Source organism: Phymastichus coffea, unplaced genomic scaffold (genome assembly GCF_024137745.1).
Source record: "Phymastichus coffea isolate CEN01 unplaced genomic scaffold, Cenicafe_Pcof_1.1 PCOF00057, whole genome shotgun sequence".
NCBI lineage: Eukaryota > Metazoa > Arthropoda > Insecta > Hymenoptera > Eulophidae > Phymastichus > Phymastichus coffea.
This window is the reverse complement of record NW_026706868.1, coordinates 436,780-450,931: the sequence shown is the minus strand read 5'-3', so window position 1 is coordinate 450,931 and position 14,152 is coordinate 436,780. Positions and strand designations below refer to the sequence as shown.

At 42.3% G+C, this 14,152-nt stretch overlaps 1 protein-coding gene across 1 annotated transcript in view; it reads right to left on the bottom strand.

Moving 5' to 3' along the window:
* Nucleotides 1-14,152, bottom strand: part of LOC131666196 (uncharacterized) — a 100,887-nt gene that overhangs the window by 4,598 nt on the left and 82,137 nt on the right. The window contains exons 6-9 of the mRNA XM_058938631.1: nucleotides 7,177-7,365; nucleotides 2,198-2,402; nucleotides 1,147-1,448; nucleotides 218-499 (exon numbers count right to left, since the gene is read on the bottom strand). Coding sequence (XP_058794614.1) covers nucleotides 218-499; nucleotides 1,147-1,448; nucleotides 2,198-2,402; nucleotides 7,177-7,365 — 978 coding nt within the window. The remainder of the gene's footprint in view (nucleotides 1-217; nucleotides 500-1,146; nucleotides 1,449-2,197; nucleotides 2,403-7,176; nucleotides 7,366-14,152) is intronic.

The following is a 14,152-nucleotide window of genomic DNA, read 5'->3' as shown; positions in this document are numbered from 1 at the left end:
CTGAGTTCCTCGGGGGTGTACGTACCAAGCAAGGTGACAAGCAGCTTGAGCCATGCATAGTTTTATGAATTATTTGCATTACATTCGGCAGCCATGCATAAAGCTAACAACGACGAAGACAGACGTGGACGAGGTGGATTGACTTTTAAACGTAAATCACTAGATTGCGTGTAGCATGCGTGTAGCGCTGACTCGTACTATCAGAGCCGATGCCTACCCTATTGTCGGCATAGTGCTCGGGCGTGAGCGTGCCGTTGCCGAGTTTGCGCTGTTGCTCCTGGAAGGTGTCCTCTTGCAAAGCAGCCTCATCTTTGAGAAGGGCGCCGGTGATGACGGGTTTGTTGTCAAGTAGCGACGCCACTTCGTCGCCGTTAATCTCAAGATTCGGATTTAAACGTACCGTCGTCGTCGTGTCTGTGGAATTACTTAAGTCTGTCGAGTCCTGCTGTTCCAGCGACGAGCCACCCGAGTCCGCTCTGTTGTTGCACATCTCCGAGATCTGCGAGCAGAGAGAAATTGAGATTCAGCTCTCTTCAAAAGAGAGAGAATTGACTTTGGCCAAGTTGACTTTGTTAGAGCGGAGGACGGGGGTAGCGAACTAAATTTCATTGGCAGAGAGAGAGAGAGAGAGAGAGAGCACGTAACGTTTGCTCCAAAGCGCGGGCGCTTAATATCTCTCTAATTTGTGATTTGACAGATTGAATTCAATTATTGAAATAATTGCAGAGAATTGAGATACCCCTTTCGCTTTTCTAAAAGTTTGTTGATAATAGCATAGCACGATGAAATATCAACATTTAGAATTAATTAAAGTTCGAAAGAGATGAAGAGAGAGAGAGAGAGAGAGAAAGAGATAGATAGATCGACGGTTCATTTATTATTTAAAAACTAACTTCTAAAACACGAGTATAAGTCGTCTTTGAATTCATTAAAGCTGGCCAACCAAACGTTGAAGATTTTCAAAGAACTCTCTAAACATTACAAGAGTATTTCACTCGCAGACGAATCCATCCGACTTCCATCCATCTTAACGATTAAATAATAACCAGCAACCTTTTCCAATGCCCCCTTCAAAAGCCCAAGTTCTCTCTCGCTCGCTCTTTACTAAAGGACGTCTACGAGAAAAGATCAAGCATATCATCTTACGTCGTCGTTCTCGGGTCTGGGCATCTTGGAGTCGTCCTCCTTGAGTAGAGTCTTCTCGGTATCGGGCGACTTGTCGAACTCGACCCATTTGTTCGAAGAGGAAGAGTAGCGACTCGTAGTAGGCTCCACTTTCAGTAGCATCGAGTCTACATACATCGGGTAACCAAAGTGTCCAGCTTCGTATTCCAATTGATTGCCGTATCGGTAGCTTGGATTCACCGAATCGCGACTGCTGATCGACAAGTCTGACTGCGACAGGCCGGTGTTTATACTGCCGAAGAGTCGGGCATTGTCGAAAGCTCCTGCAAATGACACAGAAACGGCTATAAATACACATATGGGATACTGTAGTGGAGAGCCGCGCCCCGCAGTTTGCGCTGCGAGTAACTGGGTCAGCCGAGCAGCCTTTTGCGCGTTCTACATAGACTCGTCGTCGCGGCAAGGGAGGAATACCTCTCGCTCGGCATTTTCAGCGGTGTGACTGAAAGAGAGTAGTACACGAGAAGCCAATTCGACGACCGATCGAGAAGGCGTTTGTGCCCAGAGCGACCGTGGAAATGCTATTGGCAAACGGGCAATCGCTGCCTTTGAGACACTTTATATCCGTTCACGAGTGCTTATGTTGCTCTTATTTACTGTCGAGCTCCTGGCTCAAATACTTTCGATCTGATGAGTTTTCTTTGGATTCGATCGGCAGCAAATTTGGAAGTTCGTTTACTGTACGGCGAAAAATCAACGTTCATTGTTCCCAGAAGTTCTGTATTCTATTAATTAGAGAGTAAGAAAAGAACTAATATGGAAAAATATGTATAATCAAGGCAAAGAAGAACTCGATGAAAAAATCCATTAAGAAACTATCGTAGCCACTACGTCGAGAACAAAGCTCATATCCTACGGATTAAAATTATAAGATAAAACGCCCACGAAATGACAATATTAACTGGAGATAAAGAAGCTGATAATCGGCTTTCTTGGGTACGTAAAAGTTTGCCTTTATGGGACTCATTAAGCTCAGTTGAGCGTTAAGCTACGCCAAGCGACAGACACTCACCGAAACGGTCTTCGGGGATTTCTTCGCGATGAACCAATGCCTGCTGCTCCTCGTTACTAATCACTCCTCCTCGTCCAGCACCACTCAAGTCATCCGAAGACGAGCCTTGGTTTTGTGGTTCCACGTCGTCGTTACGGTAACCTGGTGGTACTTCGACTATCACCGAGCAACCGTTATCCTGATAACCCGCATCTTCCACTGTGACCTGCAACGACATAGTGCCTATTATGTTTTCCCCGTCGTTCACAAAATAAAGAGAGATATCGCAAAAAATGTTCTCTGTTATAAAGAATAAATATCGCTTAAATATGAAGCTGATGTGCAGTACACTCGAGTGAGAAACACTGCACTCGCCTACACATTTTATTTTTGCCCTTAACCCACGTATTTTCCAGTACTTTTGTCAATACTTTTTTGTTATACAAGATGAAAAGCTGTGACAGATTGATAGGCTTCAATCAATATTTTTTATCTAATAAAAATAAGGAATATGATGGAAAAAATCGAATTATACGTTATACTCGAACCGACGTTGTACGCCACTGTGTTATAGCATTCTAGCTTATAAATACATCTTGAAAACAGATAAAGTTACTTATTAACAATAATTGCGTAATGCAATAAATCGCGTTTATTATGGCGTCAGCTGAAGCATTTATTTATTTTCAGGCTCACGAAGAGCATTAATTAAGCCGTCGTGGCCGGGATCTCCGTAAGAAAAAGAGGGTGATCTCGAATTAAACCATTGAGGTCGGTGTAAGATAGGCCTGAACCCGACGTTAGCCTATCTCCGGCCTCCCCTGCGCGTTTTCTCGTGCTCGACTTCGCAACCGGGACATCGATCGTGCCTTTCAATTACACGGGCGCGCTTTCGGGGCCGCAAACGCAAAAGGGAAAATCAGCCCCGTCAAAAGAAAGTCTCTGTGCTTCACCTTCAATTGGTAATGTCACTTGAAAATTAAAATCGAGCTTTCATTGCTTTCGTCCTTGTTTTTTAATCAATCATTCAATAATTTTCCTTTGGACGGGTTAAAGCGCCGAGGCCGCGTTCGTGTGATCGATCACCGGAACGTTTTTCTCGATAGGTGTTTGCTTGTTATCACGCCGCTCGATATGAATTAGCGTATCGATAGTGTAATTAGGACAAGCTTTCCGCAGATTTAGCTCGACTCAAATTAAGCCAAGAGATAATTCTTCCTCTACAAAGACACCCAATGCGATTCTGATATTTCTTGTAACGTTACGCTATTTGTTATGCGAATCATTTATTTAACGTAGAGGTTTGCATAAAGCAAACTGTGCGAGTCAATTGTAGATTCACTACGATTCACTCCGAAATCAATATCACGACCTGTCCGTTAAAGCGATAATATTAAGAAGACGGTTAGTGACAAGCTATGCTCATTAAAAAATAATTGAGTCGATCTACGAGAAAAAAATTGCAAGTCAAATAATAACTGAGTCCCTTGCCAAGCCAACGATGGGAAGATAATCAAATCGTTAATAAAAAATGAGAACGACAAGACCTCATAATAGCGTTACCTTGGGAGGGAAATTCGTTGGGGGGTGAGAGAATGAGATGACGAGGATTTTTTTCCGCACGGTAAGAAAGCCGATATTTTGTCACATTTGATTTGCCGGTAGCGAAAATTCCTGTCTTCTTCGGCGTTCCGCTTTTTACTGACTTTTCTCTCGCCATATTTTTCCATCTCTTGAAATGGAACACACAAGCAGTCGCGGCAGAAAGAATGAATTACTCCCTATGGCAGCAGATGCTATAAAAATAAAAAAATGCTTTCTCGCTCCCGACGCACAACACAACGCGGGCCGTGAATTTTTTCGAACAGGGCTAGTCAATACTATCACGATAAAACTTGGAATCATTGGAAAGCTACAGCTGGATACACGCGCGAGTATATAGAATTGTCCGAGTTGTCTCTATGATATATTAGAATGGGGTTGTCCTTGTGGTACGTGGCGGAGCTTTTGAACATTTTCGAGGGTTTTCGTGAAAGTTTGTTCAAAGTGCGCAGCGTCTTGTATTAAGTGTACTTGCCGCGCTCGTTAGTTTTCAATGGGTTTGCCACCGACAAGTGCTGGGCCATCCCTCTTGTACCTTGAGATGCCAAAAGTATTCCAAAATTGGTTTTCTTTTTTCTCTCTCGCTCAAGCATCGAAGAAAACTTTCTATTTGTTTTTCCTGTTTCGAAAATGTTTGTTCGAGTGGGAACTCAAACACACTTAAAATTAAACAATTCTTTCGCTAGCCTTTTCTTTTTGAGTGCACCTTTATGCCTCAAAGATTATCGGTGTCACGTTTTTATATCTCGCAATCTTTCTTTGCGTATAATCATGTTCAATGCATAAAATTATAATATCGTAAAAGCGATCGCGTAATAAAATCGTCGTCTCTATCAACACAGAGCTTCAGGCGCGCGCGGGTCGTATAAGAATAATAAAAAGGAAAAAGAGCGTGCGAGAATAGAAGGAGATAAAACATAGAGCATAGGCTATTTAATTAATTCGCGCAACTTTGGACATTCGAACGTGAGGGAAGGAAGGAAAAGGTAACTGTAAGCAAATAACAAGGCTCGTCACGTAAACAACCTTGAGCGTGTAAACTCTGGCAACGTCAGGGGTATAAGGTAGCTTTGGCAAAAGACGCCTGGAGGGTCCACTTTGACCTCGCCTGTAACAGAAGCTTGACGGACGGAAGGAACTAGCTAGCCGCGGGTTTCTGTCTAGCTAGTGTGCGTGTGGCTGTCTCTTCTACGTCACATCTATAGTTCGCAAAATGAAACGAATGGTTGGCAGTGAAGGCGAACGTTTTTCGATTACCTACGCCCACGATATTCGCGTATACACTTGCACGCACGAGAGCACGCTTATTTTCGATTAAAAAACCTAACGTTACTTTTTTTTTCCTGTTCTTATTTTTGTAATCGCAATACGCGTCGCCATTGTTTCTTCAACACGCTATTAGCCTGCTAATGATATTTATCCCCGTGCACGCATATGTAAAACTCTGCTGCGACGGTAGTTAAATAATTGATCAGCGTAAAAGGGTCCCGTTCGTCTCCGTCGCTTTAAGTGGGATCTCGTTACAACGAGCAAATATAATTTAATCCTTCTCCTTTGCACGATTCGCCACTGTTTATCTTTCTTTACATACTTTGCGCGAGACATATTTTGTCAATCAAAACGATTACAACAATGCATTTTGTTGCTGAAAAGCGAGTTCCATCCATTCAACTGGAAAAGCAAAACAATTTGGGTCGAGAGAAAGAGAGAGAGAGTGGAAGGGGGAATAGTTTGAAATGACGACGCAGCTCATCTCAAGTTATATGCTGCCCCGGAGAGCCTTGCATAGAAACGCTTCAACGACTTCTCCCAACTATCATTAAAACTTGTCTCGACCTTGAGCTTTCATTGTTTCTAATTATTGTTTTCTCTTAGTCTATGCATAATGCTATTTAAAACAAGCTACGCTTGCGAACATGAGTTGGATATAGGTGTTTCAATATTTTTACGAGAGTTTAACTGAACTGTCATATAATGTTCCATTAAAAAATAAATGTTGTCATGTGACTCGTGCTCGGAGAAATTACAAGAGACTTCATTTAGCTTTGCCATAAATTTTAAAAATGTTTAAAAAAGGATCTCATCGAGAAATTCCGTTTAAGAGGGCCACTATGTACTTCGAATCTCGTGTACAAACAAAATTACTTCGCTTTTCCCGAGGCAGCTTCGAGGAAAATTCTACTCGCACAGATTCAAAGTCCCTTAAATTTTGTTTACAGTGCGTACAGCTTTCGGTGAATCTGGATGCGGGAGGCGCGGCACGGCAAATCCTCTTTCCCGCACTGGCGAAAGTCGCGCTCATCTGATCCACGCCCTTTCCCTGTTCAATATCGTTCGGACTCATACCGTGCGAGTTTCGCGATTCCCCACTCGGGCCAAACGAGCTTTTTCCTTGTCACGCGTGAGCACGAAAAGTAGGCCAGCAACAACAAAAAGTTACTTCCGCCAACCGACTCATTTTTTTTTCTTATGCTACGTATGCGAACGAAAATTTCTTTTTATTCCATTTCACAATAGTGCGATTATAGGAACTTCTTTTCCAGGGGATTAGAGATAGAAAGTTTCGATTCTTTTATACAATGCGACACTAACTGTATGAAATTAAGTTTTTAATTTGTTAGATTCAATTATAAGGGGGGGGGTCAATGGGATTGCTCGATCTTTCGAAGGATTCTATAAATTAACTGATTGGATGGTTGTCGAAGTTGTCTGATAACTTTTTCTCGTAACTTTTTTAATAAAACGATTCAAATCGTTTTTCAATTGATCCTCCTTGAGAAACATAATATCGTCCGTCTTTGGAAGCTGAATAATCCGTGAAGTTGAATTTAATTGAGTCTGGTCAAAGGCCACGCTCCGACGAGATGTTTCTCTCCTAAAGTTAACAACGCGTACAAGATTGTATCGCTTTTATCAATCGCACGGGATTGTGGAATATCCAAGACAACTGCTCGAGCTTTGGGCTTTGGTAGGTTGCGGCCGCCGCAGCATTAATCCCAAAGCCGCACCACCACGGCGGCGAATTCGTAATTTCTTAATTCGCGCGGGCTCGCGCGGACTCGCGCGCTTAATTAGCAAGAGCAAGCCAACTTTTGCTCGAGCGTAAATTCTACCTTTACGCTCCGGCATAAATTTGCAGTTATTAAAGTTCCAGTGGCTCCTCTCTTTGTACTTTCAAAAGGCGTTATAAGTCACGAGTTGAAGGAATAAAAAACAAATTAGGAATGTTCTTTATCATCAAAGTTCTCAAAGGCTGATCCTATGCGTTAGTTGTACTGAAAAATGCAAACTTTCGCGCAAGGCTCATCTCGATTAATCTGAAAACTTGAAACAAACTTTTCCTTTTTTCTGGCTTTACGGCGTAGTAGACAAGCGTAAATATTGACTTGTGTACTCACAGCGCGCTCCTCTGTTTCCACGATGAGATGGTTATTTTTTAGCGTTAAGGTGATTATGTTGCCGTTGGTATTTTTGCTAGTGTGACTACCCGGCGACGTGTATTGCATTTTACTTGATGGACCAAGGCCAACATCTTCCATCACCTCGGTCTCGCAGATATAACGTGGACCACTCATGCCGTTCACTAGCTGTAACACAAAAATCCACAATAAGATTTATTTTCGTTTGAAACTTTTGCACTTTTCGTCAAAGATAGTTTGATTTTTTTAATTGCGAGACAAAAGGGAAAATACATCATCTGCTAATAAGCGCTAATGGGTTCAAATTGATCACTAATATATTTACGGAAACAGATTGACACTAATGAGTATTATAATTAAATCAAACAAAGCTTTATTGTCGAACTTCTTTATTAAATTTATCTTTCATTTGTTCAATATTGCAATTTTATTTTGTACTACACACAATTGTCCATCTCTTTTCATTTATTTATTTCTGTAGGTTAAACGTTCATCCGTCACATTCGTAACGACGCGATTTCAGCAGCAGTAACGCAATAAAAGAAAGAAAAAGGATTCTCACTTCAGAAAGCCGCGCGAAGCGCGCGTGTAAACAAGAAGCACTGCGTTCGTTTTTACGAGGAGTAAACGCGTGATTAATAACCCCCTAGCTCAGCGGGAATTTTCGCTAAAAGCTGGAACGAGGAGAGTTAGCAGCACGGATCGCACTTTTCCTTCTTTCTCACTTGAGCTATACGATAGAAGAACGTTTGATGAGGCCTCGTGGAAAAATGCAACGGCGATAGTGCACACGTCGCGTCATTTGCTAACGGAAAACTGTCGGAGCGAATGAAAAAAGCTGGCGGATTGGTCATTTTGCCCTAATTGCGATTTATCGTCAATAAAAACAAAAAGAAAGATTTGTTTATGCGCAACAGACGATTAATCCAAGAGTTATTAATCATAAATTCAACAACGCAACAACCGTCCCTCACGTTTGATTCGCAATTTTCTTCCTTCCGCGATGTCTCGCCAGAGATTAACCCGTTCGTTCCGCTGCTCTGAAATCACGACAGTAGCATCGTATAGCAGCTCCCGTGGATCATCCCCTAGGAATGAGATTTATGCAAGCAACCAGATTTATTTCGGACGTGCTTGGCGCGTATGAACTTAGCCAAGAGGCAACCGCACATCGCGTCTTTTACGTTATCAGCTTAGTACCGCTTTTACAGGAATTCTACGGCAACGGAAATATATAGCGCTAGTCGTCATAAAAAAACTCTTCTTTTCTCTTTGCCTTGTGTAAGTTTTGTGATTTCTGTGTAATAAATAATTATGAAAGAACAGATATTTTCGAGGACTGCAGGACAAGAGTGATAATCAAGCGACAACTTTACTTTTTAGTACGGACCATCATAATCTTAATTATGTATACGGAAAGGAGAAAGTTTTTGTCGCGTCAGAGATTCCACAATACCTCGAGCTTTACATTATTTCCGTTTCTCATTGTAGCGCAGAGACAGTCATAATCACCCGTTCCGAATTGCCCGAGCTGCAAACTCGCTGAATAAAAAGAAAATAAGAAGAAAGAAAGAAACGGTAGCAACAGCACACTTTTATTTTATTCCTCGCACATTGAAATTGTTAACGTTTGCCATTTATTAATTTCCGGGGAAGGAAAATAGAAAAAGGCGCAACGATTTCGCGAAAAAGAAAGAGATTTACATGGTGCTCGCAAAGCGTCGGAGGAATTACAAATTAACAAGCACGCGGCGCGATGCCGCGAAGTGCCTTCGCTTTTCTTTCCTTGACAAGTGCGGAATTTCGATAAGGTCGCGACGAAGCGTGACGCTCCATTAGTTTTCAATTTTCCGACGACTCTCTCTTTCTCTCTCTCTCTCTCTCTCTCTCTCTCTCTCTCACGCTGTGCTTTTACAGGCGTCAGGCTTGAGAGAGTAATGCGTTGCAGACGCGCTCTTCTTTTTACGGTGTCACGATTACTTTGCTTCTATTATTCCTTAAGTCTCGACCTTTTAGAATAGCTGTCTCGATAAAAAGAAAAGCCTTCCCTTTTTATGCTCTTGTTGCGACTACTTGCGTGAAAGAGATTCTCCACGTTTACGAATAAAGCAACAGCGCAATAAAAAATGTTTATTGCAAATGAATCAGTATCAAGCAGGTAGTAATAAAAGTTCTACTTTTCAAATAAATTTTACTATCTTTAACAGTCATTAACACTTTTAACACTTTTGTACATTCGCTAGCCCGGAGACATAAAATTCGAGATCTTAACGAAATGCCTAAAATTTCATAGCTCAGTCGTCCTAAAAAGCTTAAAAAAAACTAAGGTGGGGATCCGTTAGCCGTATTGTTGGCGCTGGATATTTTTATAGCAATGCGAAGAGAACGCATGGTCTCTAGACGTCTCTAAGTCACACACACACACACAAACGAGTCTAAGCCCCGCGCACATAATGAGGTGATTCTCAAGTGGCTGTATGTGTGGTCATGGTGTGTGTATGTGTGTCCTACTAACGCGCTCGTGCAAGAGGTCATCGACCATCGTGTAGACACGCATGCTATGTTAGCTAACGTGCAGCTTCGTATGAGTTATTCGTTTCACATATCGAGGCACACAGGACGTCAATACACGCGCATGCCTTGGGATTTTTATTTCCGTCAACGACTAGTAATAATGATAATAATCGCTGCAATCGAAATTTCACGGAGTAAACTCTAATTGCTTCTACGACTGTTGCTACTGTTCTCACAAAGCTTCAGCGAAGCGCGAGAGTTGGAAGTTGGCGGCGGGCGACGGATGAGAAATTAATGTGACGGGACCATTCTTCTATGCTCCTATACATATATACCGTTAACTGAGCTGCTCGTTAGCCGAAGTTTCGATTGGCGCTTTGTCTCCACCAATTATTTCGCGACTAGCGCGACCAGTTTGTTAGATAGTTTATTCACTTGGCAATTTATTTGTTTGGCCGACGAATCTGGACGAGACAGGGCGAAGCGACTCGCCCAACTCTTTTATGAAAGATTCAAAATGTCGCTACGAGGACTTCAGGCGACTTGTTATATCATGGATAAATTATAACCGCGAGTCGTGCCGAGCAAAGATTTCATGAATAATTGAAACTATAAGTTGGTTAATTGGCAACGTGGCTTTACTTTACACATTCACGAGAGTAACTTGAGATCCGACAATTCACAAGGTATGCGCGGGTAATGTGCAATGGATCGGATTTCGGAAATCCATCACACCTGCCGCCAGTGCCGCTGCCGCGCCGTCGAAAACGTTCGAGCGTAAATCCTTTGGCGCGAAGACAGAAAAGAAAATAACGCTCTCGTCGGCCGACAGTCGTAGATCGCGATTAGACGAAGGTTAGACAGGAGAGGCTATTTTCTTTCTCTCTCAACGCTTGTGTTATGCCTGGCGAAGGTGAAATGAGCCGACGACCAGACACGCGCCAGACGATGTTGCGTGCTCGATCTGCTCTCCTCCGCGAATACATTAGAATTGATTAGATTTAGTGTCTAGCTAGACGCGCGGAGTTACGTTGGCATGAGTTACGTTTATTTTCGCGCCCAGTCTAGTCGCTTCTGTCACTGACCCTGGCGCCTAATCGCTTATACTTTACGTGCTCGGTTGCTGCAATTGATGTGCTGCTCTGCCGATTTACGTTCACATTTGCGCAGATTAATTTTTCTGTCTTTACGCGTAATAGGCCTTTGGTCGAATGAAGAATGTTAAGCATATTACTCGTTGAACTTGACCAGTTTCTTGACGTTTGAGTTTCATTATTACTCTTTCTCAGTCATTATATTCGATAAGTTCTCATTTTCCAAATGAGGCGGTTAGCTGCTCAGAGACAACGATGGGTCGGCAGCGAATGAGAATCATCGAGGATATTACGAAACTATAATGTTCGCGGCAGACATATAATTCGCTAATTCGCACACACACATGACCCACTGAAGAAGTGGCACCTCTAAGAGCCCAAATATTCTTTTTTTCGTCGAGACAAAAGCGCCTGACCCTGATTCCGGCGGGCGTTGCTCTCGGCTAAGTTGTGCCGTTTCTTTTTTTCCGTTAGATCATCACATAATCACATGGCTCTCTACCGGAGCAGCCTCTCCGCGCCCTCTCCTTGTATAGATCTTCGCGCGCAGATAATTTCTACCCACAACACGGCGTTCTCCTTTGCTCGTTGCTCGTTCCTCTCCAGCGTCCTCACCACAAATCATTAGGTTCGGCAGCTTTCGCGCGTTTGACTATACTTGCGTAACTTGTCCTTCGAGTTTTTGCCAAGGCTTGTTAATAAACCAAGTATATATGTATATCTGTGCAAAGATTTTTTTATTGCGACTGTCCGCTCGTTTACGTCAGAACTCGAGTTGATCAATCCTTTTTTTGGGTATAGATTTATAATTTCAGATAAGGTGAAATGTATACGACTTGCTACTTTCGAGGGTAATTTATGAAAAACTAAAGGAAACGAGGTTACACTGATGCACGATCTTGAGCCGCAGTGAGAAATGAATTTCAAATTTCGGCAAGGCAGAAAAGAAGGACGGGACTATACGTCGTTGAGCACAAACGTTTTAGCTCGAAGAGCGATTGGTCCATTTCCTCTCTGAGATCCTTTCACCTCCGGTATAATTTAACATTGAGTATTCATTATATCCTCATAGGATTTCAATGTCGGATTTTACCACTTTTCATATATTCTTAGAGGTATTATCTCACGTTCATTTTTTATATAGGTAATCCAGCTGCTTTTCTGTCCGATCTGCGTGGCGCAAATAAGGTTAAACAGCTATTGCTTACAAGTTGAAAAATCCTCGCTTGTCGCTTTTACTTCGTACCAAGCATGTTTACATCTCCCATCGATCGTTAAAATTTATTGGAAAGGCAAACGTCTTCTTCTTTTTTTTCGCAGGTGCAACGAGTCTTACACTTTCATAATACGTCATCACTCGAAAACTTTGATGCCTGCAAATTGTATTGTTGAGAGAGGGAGAAGAGTAAAGTGTTTTGAAATGCGTGCGAGAAGAGTAAGAAAAAAAACTTTTTACGAATTGCAGATATTCGTCGTTGGAAATAGTCAATGCGAGAGAAAAACCGGTTTATACGAGAGCGAACATCTCGTGAAAAAAGTTGATTTCTGAGAGAGAAGTAGGTCAAAACCCGACGTTGTAAAATGAAACTCATTTGACAAACTCAATACGCGATGCTCGTACATTTCACATAAATACAATTCGTTTTACAAGTGTGATCTTGCGCGCGCATACACGCAAAATATTTGAAAATTCACGTGGATGCATTACGCGAGATATTTTATGTACGGCACAACTTTTCATTACTGGTACTTTACGCATAAAATCCGTTTCGATGTTGCATTATTGTAAAATTTTTACGACTAAAAGTTAAATACGTTTATAATGTGCTTTCAAATTATTTATTCGGTGCGCGAGTGAGAATTTCGCCACGCGGCTAATTATTCATACTTCTTCATTATACAACGAACGATAATTTTTTACTTTTAAGCTCAAGCGTGCCTGAAAAAGAAATTTTTTTTCTCACTGAAAAAAAAAGAATCATAAAAAAAGAGAGAAGCAATCGTCTCGCGCGTGGTTTATGATTCGCATATGGCACCCACATGCGTCAGGCACGCCATCTAATTTGGCCTTGAATCTAATGCAGCAGTTCGTAGACCTCGGACGTTGCCACTTCAAACAGTTGCACTCATCGACGGGACTATACAGATAAGCCAAAGCGATGACGCGCCAGTCAAGCCGCAGAGACAGACCTCTGCCTCGGTTTATTTTTTACTGGAACCACAGCGATTTAAATAAAGCAAGTTTTTTTCTTCTTATTCGTCGGATGCGTATTAGTATGAGGAATCGAAAGTTTTACTCGCAAGTTTGTTAACGATGCTTTTTCAATGGGATACTCTCGACGTTCACCGAATATTTCGTTAAGATATACTCGCCAAAGAGAATCCTCCGATTTCCACCTCTCGTCTCACGAAATAGTAATACTGAAAGCTTCCTCGCGTAGGAATCCGCTATCTTAGGAAAAGTTCATTCGCCCGAATATGCATGTGCCTAATAAAATAAAAAGAATCAGCAGCAGTAGCAGCAGCAGCAGTAAGCCGCACGCGTCTGAGCGCGTATAGCTAATCCGCGAGGAGTTACGTAGAGAACGGTTTTAGTTATTCCGCGTACGTATAAAAGCCGAATCGCATATAACGAGCGTAGAATTTTTTATTCGTTCGCGTGAATATACCGTAATCTCGTTCCATTCGCGCATCTTAGTAGCTTTTATAACGAAGGAGAGCAGTAGTCGGGAGTCGGTGGCCCGGCTTCCGATAAACGGATGATTCATCGACGCACGAGCGCTAACTTTTATAAAGTGCAAGGAAAGAGAGAGAGAGAGAGAGAGAGAGAGTGTGAGTTCTGGCTTCGATATGTCCCAGCAAGAGTCGTTCATTTTGCTCGTTTAGATAATCCGCCGTTGCGCGCAAGAAAGCTGCGAGCTATTTAGACATTTCTCCGAGGGGACAGATCGATTCGTGGCTTTTATTTCCTTTCATCCAGCTGTTTCGACGGGGCAGGATTACGGATAGATCTTAGAATTTATTTCTGTTGACAAGCGATACGTCCGATGATAGTCGCGCGTTATTTTCAGACTCGATTATGAAGCCGAGTACGTCATTGGCTTGCGCGCGAGCCGACTCGAAAGGTAAGACAAGCTAGATATAAATATTTAAATTTCAGCTGCGGAAGTACGATGTGAATAACACGGCGTCCTCTATCAGTTCTAAAATTTCGCTCTAATCTTAAGTATGTCTGCGCTACTTCCTGTGCGACTGCTACTGCTTCTAGTCCGTCTCGAATTGTACGTAGAGCGTTTCGTTACAATCTTCTATTACTTTGCGAGCCGTCCGAGAAAACTATAACCGAT